We start from the raw sequence: 9,913 nt of genomic DNA on the forward strand, positions 1-9,913 counted from the left end.
CTCCTGCCTCTGCCCGGCGGGTGTTCTGCCGGCAGCTTTCAGCGGATGTTATGCCGGGAACCGTAACGATACACCGGAATGCATCGTTACAAACTGATGGATTTTATTTCTTTCTGGGGATCGTTTATCTTATAAATAACAGCTTCTAAAAATTACTTGACTTTACACAATAAAAATATTACTATTTTAATAATTTTTATTATTACTTGCAAATATTTACTTCGAAAGTAAATAATTTCCGTTATTTAATTACACGATAAATAGCGATTAGAAGTCCTCATTTCTCTCTCTCTCTCTCTCTCTCTCCCCCTCTCTCTCTCTCAATTATTTCATTCTTTATTTATTCTTTTGCGTTAAAGAATGTTCGACGAAAAATTATTTTGTCGCTCTGAAAAGGTTGGATTTGATTTGCATCGTTTTTATAAAAGATGTTCGAAGTGGCCTCCGTCCATCTCAACGCAGGTTCTCAGTTGTCTTAGCATACTATTTTCTATTATAACTCCAAAATTAAATTAGGACAAAATTTTTCGAGAGGAAAAATAGTCTTAGAATTCGTTCAAGAATATCATATTTCAAAGAGATCAGGTTTTGAATCATCTTGTATACAGGATGACCACATAGTGTTACAAATTTATATCTCGGAAACGAAGTAATTTGAGAAAAATGTTTCAAACAAAAGTTGTATGGTTTCAAGGAGGACATAAGATGGTGTCATTAGTTTGACCTTGAAGAGTCATCTAAAGATCCCACGAAGGTCACCTCAAACTTTTTAAATGGAATATCCTATATGCTTTTACATATTCGTGTAGCTTATCTCGAGAGCTTTCCAAAACACTATAATAAAGTATTTCTTCATTGAGTACTTTCCGAGTTATGAAGGTTGAAATCATTACTTAATTTTACATAAACCGTAAAATATCTTGTAAAATATTCATGTTTCGATTATTTTACTTTTATATAAAAAATAATAAGAAGAATCAATTGGTAAAGAAAATATGCAACTGTTTCGAAAGAAATAATGTAATTTGCAATTAGTAATAGTAGTAGTAGTAGTAGTAAGAAAGACGGGTAGGGCTAGATCAGTCCCTGATGTTATCTAGATCTAAAAGATCTTCTGTAACCCTGTGGTTGTCTGAAGTTATATATGGTGATCCAATTTGGCCTTTACAAGAAGGTTATATAGATCGCCCATCCTCACGTTTTGTAATGCACTGGGTTCAGCGAACATATGATCCCAAAGTATCTAAGAGTAAATGCGGGAACAATAACATAGAATGTAAATGCTGTCCTCTTTTTCTTCGCCGCATAGTCGGCAGTTTTTCCGCTCGGTCAAGCCGAGATTGAATAAGTGGGCCCTGAGGGCCACATGGCTCGTGAGAAGGTCAATGGAGATATTGAGCTTCTTTCTGTTCATGATAAGGAGTTCATCTGTCCTTTTAAAAAGAGTCAGTTCAGCAAAAGCTTGGCTTGACGACAGCCCTGAACCTGGCTTCAAGAAACCAGATGTTCCCGATTCATTGATGAGTCTTTTACCTATGGTAAAGGAGACACCGACGATCTGTCTAGCCGGGACTTCGAGGGTGTCTAGGCCAGACCGTCACTTTATTACCATGAATTTCTTGATGAACAGAAACCCAGGCCAAGGTGATCCTATTGGATTCGCTTAGTCTGTTGAGCGCTAGCATACAGTCCCAAATCACCGTGGACCACTCAGTAGTCTTGGCTAGAGTTAATAACTGCCCTACTGTAAGAGCAGATGAGGTATATTTCTGTTGATGGCTTTAATTAAGTAGAATGGCTTTGTAGATTCAGAGGGCAGTATTGGGTTTAATGCCCCACGTTTTACCTATAGCCTTTCTACATGTTCACATGGAGATGTAAAATTTCTTACGTTTGACTTCAAAGTGAAATCTCCAACTTAGTTTGGGATCAAGATGGATCCCTAGGTATTTCACCGAAGAAGTGTATGAGTAGCTCTTTACCTCAGAACCTCAAAGGCCTTATGGCTTCGGGCTTGTATTTTCTGATAAAAATCATAGCCTCAGTCTTAGATTAACGTTACGGATTAATGTTACGGATTAACCGTGATTCCTTTGGCTTGACTCAGTTTTGAATAATCTTAAGTGCTTTATTTATAAGCTCCTTAAGAGTTGAGAGAAAGTTGCCTCTCACGATTATAGCCACGTCGTCCGCATAGCCACAAACGAGGAGGCCGGCTTCTTGTAATTTGATCAGCAGTTTGTCCACCACAAGAGCGGAGAGAGAACGCCGCCCTGCGAGCAACCTCTGGTCGGGAGACCACTCAAAGTTTTATATCTATAATCAACAGACAGAATTCTGTCCGATAGCATGCTGTGTGTCTATTTAAAAAATTGAAGGTAACCTTCAAATGATTCTTCAAGGTCAAACTAATGACATTACCTTATGTCCTTCTCAAAACCGTACAACTTTTGTCTGAAACATTTTTTCGAATTTTCATTATTTTCTGAAATATTTACCTGGGGAAATTAAAATGAAGCACCCTGTATATATATATATATACAGGGTCTACCAAAAGTGTGGAAACCCCTAAATATCTCGGAAAATATACGTTTTACAGAAAAGTGTTTCCAACAAAAGTTGTAGGGTTTAAGAAGATCTATATACTGATTCTATCAGTTTGACCTTGGATGGCGTCGTCAAGGTCAGGTCAAGGTCACATTGACTTTTTTAAATGACACCCCCTACATTTGATTGCATATTCTTATAGCTTAATTCAAGAGCTTTCCAAAACACTATAATAATGTTCATTTTTATTAAGTACTTTGCGAGTTATGAGGGTTGAATGATAGAGTAGCGCCGGTATTAACATTATCCAAGGTGTACTACATGGAGGTTACTCGCTCGGATTTGCATCTGTTGTGTGTGTGATCCAGCTAACTAAGGCAAGATCGGTCGTGGATCCAGTCAGCAAAAGCAAAGACTCAACCAAATTACAATCGAGCATTTAAAGACCTGGAAAGCAATCGACATAGTAAACAGTAAATAAATTTGTGGATGCTCATTTATCATAATAATTGTTCGAAATGTGTGCGTGTGCGTGCGTGCGGTGCGTGTATACAGAGATCAGGTTAGGTTGCACCAAACGATTGCAAATGTGTTTCAATGTGTTAAAGTAAATGCTGAAAGTGGCTGCCATTTACTTCCTGACAATATGCTAATCTTTGGTAGAATGTAGAAATGACTTTACGATTCGTTTCAAAAGGTATCAAAGCCATTTCATCCCTTATTCGCTGTATCAATTCGTGAATGGTTTTAGGTTTTGTTCTGTAAACCTTACTCTTCAGATATCCCCATAGATAATAATCAAGAGGAGTTAGATCTGGTGACCGAGGTGGCCAATCCTCTCCTCCCTCATTTCCGTTCCTTCTTCCTATCCACCGTAGCGGAAAAGTCTCATTTAAAATACGACGTGGTCCTGCACCAAAATGAGCAGGAGCTCCATCATGCTGAAACCATATTTCTTGGAAATTATTTGGAAAAGTATTCTGTATGGCTGGAATTATTTGATCAACAAGTAATCTCTCATACCTTTGAGCGTTCAAATATTCTTCAAAAAAAAACGGCCCTATTAAATAGCCATCTATTATTCCGCACCATACATTTATTTTTTGTGGATGTTGTGTGTGAGTTTCCCGCACCCAATTCGGATTCTCATCTGACCAGAAACGAAAATTTTGATTAACTTCTCCCGTTAAGGTAAAAGTTGCCTCGTCTGTGAAAACAATTTGATAAGGGAAGATGGGCCGGACATCTATTAGTGCCATCATTCTTTCACAGAAATGTATACGACGCTCCTCATCTCCGTTTTGCAATTCTTGAACGTATTGCAATTTATATGGATGGAACTTGTTCTTCTTTAAAATTCTTCAAACCGACATGGGAGCAATATCGTGAGTTTGAGCGACTCTCTGAACACTAGAATTGGGATCTTCAATAAATGTCTGCAGAACATCAAGTTGTTTTTCTTCGTTGGTTGCAGACAATGGTCTTCCTGACTTAGAGCGATTTCTTACGCTACCAGTTTGTCTAAAACGTTCTATTGTTTTTAACACAGTGGACTTATTAATTCGACGGTTCGGATACGTGTCATTAAATAATCGAACGACATCAGAGAACGATCTTTCATTATCACCCCATCCACGCATCATGAGGATAGTGATTCTTTCACGTTCCGACAAGTCGCCAGCCATTTTTAAAACGTTTAATTTTAATTAATCGTACGTTGTATTTGGACGATAACAATTAATTTCTGCTTGCTCAAAGCTGAAGTTAGAAGGTGCTCGTTCTTTGATAGCTTTATACATTCTTAGTTGAATTTTAAATGCGAGTTAGACTGCATGTAGTGCGTCACATAGCGGTAAATGAAGGAACTAACGAGACGTTTCATACACGTTTTATGGAGCAATTTTTTGGCAATTTGACTTCAGCGAAATATGAGGATATGTTGAGGAATCGATCTTGCCTTAGTTAGCTGGATCACACACACAACAGATGCAAATCCGAGCGAGTAACCTCCATGTAGTACACCTTGGATAATGTTAATACCGGCGCTACTCTATCATTCAACCCTCATAACTCGCAAAGTACTTAATAAAAATGAACATTATTATAGTGTTTTGGAAAGCTCTTGAATTAAGCTATAAGAATATGCAATCAAATGTAGGGGGTGTCATTTAAAAAAGTCAATGTGACCTTGACCTGACCTTGACGACGCCATCCAAGATCAAACTGATAGAATCAGTATATAGATCTTCTTAAACCCTACAACTTTTGTTGGAAACACTTTTCTGTAAAACGTATATTTTCCGAGATATTTAGGGGTTTCCACACTTTTGGTAGACCCTTATATATATATATATACAGGGTGAGGCATCTAAAACAGACCACCTGAATAACTCCGTTGGTAAGCCGAATACAAAAAAATTGTTTAGACAAAAGTTGTATGATTTCAAGGGGGACATATGATGGTGTCATTAGTTTAATCTTGAAGAGCCACCCGAAGGTCACGTGAAGGTCAGTTCCAACTTTTTAAATGGGACACCTTATATGCTTTTGCATATTCTTGTAGCTCATCTCAAAAGCTTTCCAAAACACTACAATTATGTTAGTTTTCATTAAATACTTTCCAAGTTATGAGGCTTGAAATCATTTTTTAATTTTACATAAACCGTAAAATATCTTGTAAAATATTCATTTTTCGATTATTTTACCTTAATACTTTTATGTACAAAATAATGAGAAGAATCAATTGGTGTAAAGAAAACACATAATTGCTTCGAACAAAAAAATGTAATTGTTAATTGCAAATTACATTTTTTTGTTTGAAGCAATTATGTGTTTTCTTTACACCAATTGATTCTTCTCATTATTTTGTACATAAAAGTATTAAGGTAAAATAATCGAAAAATGAATATTTTACAAGATATTTTACGGTTTATGTAAAATTAAAAAATGATTTCAAGCCTCATAACTTGGAAAGTATTTAATGAAAACTAACATAATTGTAGTGTTTTGGAAAGCTCTTGAGATGAGCTACAAGAATATGCAAAAGCATATAAGGTGTCCCATTTAAAAAGTTGGAGCTGACCTTCACGTGACCTTCGGGTGGCTCTTCAAGATTAAACTAATGACACCATCATATGTCCCCCTTGAAACCATACAACTTTTGTCTGAACAATTTTTTTATATTCGGCTTACCAACGGAGTTATTCAGGTGGCCTGTTTTAGATGCCTCACCCTGTATATATACATATATATATATATATACAGGAGGCCATTTAAGTAAGGCCACCTAAATATATATATATAAATATATATATATATATAGGGTCTACCAAAAGTGTGGAAACCCCTAAATATCTCGGAAAATATACGTTTTACAGAAAAGTGTTTCCAACAAAAGTTGTAGGGTTTAAGAAGATCTATATACTGATTCTATCAGTTTGACCTTGGATGGCGTCGTCAAGGTCAGGTCAAGGTCACATTGACTTTTTTAAATGACACCCCCTACATTTGATTGCATATTCTTATAGCTTAATTCAAGAGCTTTCCAAAACACTATAATAATGTTCATTTTTATTAAGTACTTTGCGAGTTATGAGGGTTGAAATAATTTCTTAATTTTACATAAACCATAAAATATCTAGTAAACCATTCATTTTTCGATTATCTTACCTTCATACTTTTATGTACAAAATAATGAAAGGAATCAATTGGTGTAAAGAAAACATACAGTTGTTTTTAAGAAAAAATATGGAATTGTTAATTGCAAATTACATATTTTTTCTTAGAAACAACTATGTGTTTTCTTTACACCAATTGATTCCTCTCATTAATTTGTACATAAAAGTATGAAGGTAAGATAATCGAAAAATGAATGGTTTACTAGATATTTTATGGTTTATGTAAAATTAAGAAATTATTTCAACCCTCATAACTCGCAAAGTACTTAATAAAAATGAACATTATTATAGTGTTTTGGAAAGCTCTTGAATTAAGCTATAAGAATATGCAATCAAATGTAGGGGGTGTCATTTAAAAAAGTCAATGTGACCTTGACCTGACCTTGACGACGCCATCCAAGGTCAAACTGATAGAATCAGTATATAGATCTTCTTAAACCCTACAACTTTTGTTGGAAACACTTTTCTGTAAAACGTATATTTTCCGAGATATTTAGGGGTTTCCACACTTTTGGTAGACCCTGTATATATATTATATACAGCGTGTCCCAAAAGTATGGACATACCTGATTATCTTGGAAAATAAGCGTGCTAGAAAAAAACGTCAATAACAAAAGTTTCGGAAAATCAAACGGTGCATCTAAGAGTGACCTTGAGTTTGACCTTGAGCTTGACCTTCAAGGTTATTTGAAGGTCAAAGTGTTTTTTTAAAATGGAAACCCCTATTTTTGATTGTATATTCTTATAGCTGACCTCGAGAGCTTTCCAAAACACTATAATAAAATATTTTTCCCTCAAGCATTTATCGAGTTATGAGGCTTCAAATCATTTCTTAATTTTACATAAACCATAAAATATCTTGTAAAATATTCATTTTTCGATTATTTTACCTTAATACTTTTATGTACAAAATAACGAGAGGAATCAATTGGTGTAAAAAAAACATACAGTTGTTTTTAAGAAAAAATATGGAATTGTTAATTGCAAATTACATATTTTTTCTTAAAAACAACTATATGTTTTCTTTACGCCAATTGATTCCTCTCATTATTTTGTACATAAAAGTATTAAGGTAAAATAATCGAAAAGTGAATATTTTACAAGATATTTTATGGTTTATGTAAAATTAAGAAATGATTTGAAACCTTATAACTCGATAAATGCTTGAGGGAAAAATATTTTATTATAGTGTTTTGGAAAGCTCTCGAGGTCAGCTATAAGAATATACAATCAAAAATAGGGGTTCCCATTAAAAAAAAACACTTTGACCTTCAAATAACCTTGAAGGTCAAGCTCAAGGTCAAACTCAAGGTCACTCTTAGATGCACCGTTTGATTTCCCGAAACTTTTGTTATTGACGTTTTTTTCTAGCACGCTTATTTTCCAAGAAAATCAGGTGTGTCTATACTTTTGGGACACGCTGTATATAAGGCAAATGTATAAGGCAGCATTCACTTTCTTTTAAGTTATTATTATCTTCGTAGATGTCTCTACGATGATATATTGTCTGAAACGAGCAATAACCAACTACAAGAATCTTTCGAATATTTCAGAATTAATATCAACACAAGCTCTAACTTGGTTGTATATTCGAATTGTTTCTCTTAAACATTAATCACTTTTAGTATAAATAAATATCATATTAATCGTGTCTTGCATTGAGTAATTTATCATGAACAGTACACGTAGATACACTAATAAATTAAAAATGAAGAAAACTTTTAGAGATCACCAATATTATAATAAACATGTTTATTTACATTCATAGGTTCTCGATTGTAAAAATTTTAAGACTTACGTAAAACTTTTGGGAATCGAGATTATTTTAAAATCATGTTATTAAACATGTACACCACACCCTGTACACACACACACACACACACACACACACGTATTTATTTCTCTCCGGCTTTTTTATATATTGTGAGATTTAAATTATAGGGAGAGAATATCGACAGGGTGAGACTCTACCGCATTCGACTGGGAATTGCGTTGAATGCAGCTGTGGTTCCGAAGGGCGCGTCGAATGTTCACCGAGGGATTGCGTGGCACTGCGTCCTGAGATTTTAATTGCACCTGATATACCTGAGGCGCCCGACAGTGATTTTGAAGTTTTCAACTTAGCGCGGGATCGAGGCATCGATGAGAGTTTCTAAAGCATAACGATCTGCCAAAATGTAAAAAACTTGCTTACCTATTATTATCGTGATATCATGAATGTTGTTGAAAAGTCAAGCGAAGTCATTTATAATTTTAAAGATTATTTTAAAGAGTTTAATTAATATTGATTCCGATATAGCAGACGAAAATCGAATAGTCAATGAATCGAATGAAAAAAAGAAAGCAAAAAATTATTAAATAATTTCAATAAAAAGACAAATTATAATTTGCTGATCATTTTGAATAAACGAACAAGATTTGAATAAATTACTCAAAATTAACTCAAAATTTGTCTTTCAAATCTCTACTATAAAGACTAGAGACAGGAGCATCAACTCGTGTGCAAGAAATATTTCGAAGAAATGGTCCAAAAAATCGTCATAATTTAATGGTGCTGTATAAGCAAATTTAAAGAATTTTGACAACTTCGAGTAATATAATGGCAGTATAAGAAGCATATTTAATACATTTTATCTTAATTTGATTATGTACACGCACCGACAGGAATGTCCCGGTATGTATGTGTGAACGGTCAACGTCATACGCACACACGCGAAACGTGAGTCAAAAATTTTTTCTTTATTAAATTTTATCTTTTTATATAATTTAATTATTATTTAATTTAATAGAATGAATGCCGACCTTTAGGGCACGCTGTTAAGCTGCATTTCTTAAAGAAAGAAAAGAAAATATGCATATCGATACTAGAGCGCACGAAACACGTATATAGGGACACAGTGTCCCGCGCGATATATAGCTGTCTCGCTCGCATTTTCTCGTTTGACCATCGAGCGAGAGAGACGGCTATTGGACACCTCCAACTCGGTATCACATCTTGTAATGCTTTCTCTCTCGCTCTTGTGTTGTGGGCGAAGGACGCAACATCGGAATGCCCCCCCCCCCCCCCCAAATATTCTATCTCCACTTTCTCCTTCATTGCCCGGCCCACATACATGCGCCCTTCGTTTGTGTGAGTGTGACATTTGTGAGCGTCACACAAGCATACTGGGACATCAGTCCTGCCGGATCGTATACAATCTTTTCATTTATTATATGTAATAAAAATACAACATGGCATAATTCAACGAACTTACATTTTTGAATAATGACCGCCAGCTAATAATAACATTTTTTTAATGCTCCTGGTCTCCAAACTTCATAATCTTTACATGTATTTTAAATATAATTTTATGTTTAAAAACGATAAATTATTTGAATGTGTTATTCTGATATAAGTTTATTGAATTTTAATGTTAAGTAATGATTGTAATTTTCCTTTTTCGTAGAGGAGAATCGCTTTCTCTCAATCAAGGACGTGCCTTCAGTTTTTCCTCTTATATACTCAATCAAAACTGCGTTGAAGGCATAGTCCTAGAATACAGAATGTCTAGTCTAGATAGTTTCTATAAAACCCTCAATGAGTGAGAACAGAATTTGTTTGATTAAATTTTCTTTTCAGATAATTTTATTCATATTTTTTTTCGGCTATATTAATAAATGAATAACTTGCAATGTTATGGATACTTTTC

The 9,913-nt window shown here is 34.6% G+C and overlaps 1 protein-coding gene across 1 annotated transcript in view; it reads left to right on the forward strand.

The window, feature by feature from the left end:
- Positions 1 to 9,509, forward strand: part of LOC105247803 — a 30,923-nt gene extending 21,414 nt beyond the window's left edge. Inside the window, exon 4 of the mRNA XM_011252183.3 lies at positions 8,166 to 9,509. Coding sequence (XP_011250485.1) covers positions 8,166 to 8,380 — 215 coding nt within the window. The 3' untranslated portion in view covers positions 8,381 to 9,509. The remainder of the gene's footprint in view (positions 1 to 8,165) is intronic.
- Positions 9,510 to 9,913: the final 404 nt, after the last annotated feature.

The sequence above is a fragment of the Camponotus floridanus genome, unplaced genomic scaffold, assembly GCF_003227725.1.
Source record: "Camponotus floridanus strain SB8 unplaced genomic scaffold, Cflo_v7.5 scaffold18, whole genome shotgun sequence".
NCBI classification, from domain to species: Eukaryota; Metazoa; Arthropoda; class Insecta; order Hymenoptera; family Formicidae; genus Camponotus; species Camponotus floridanus.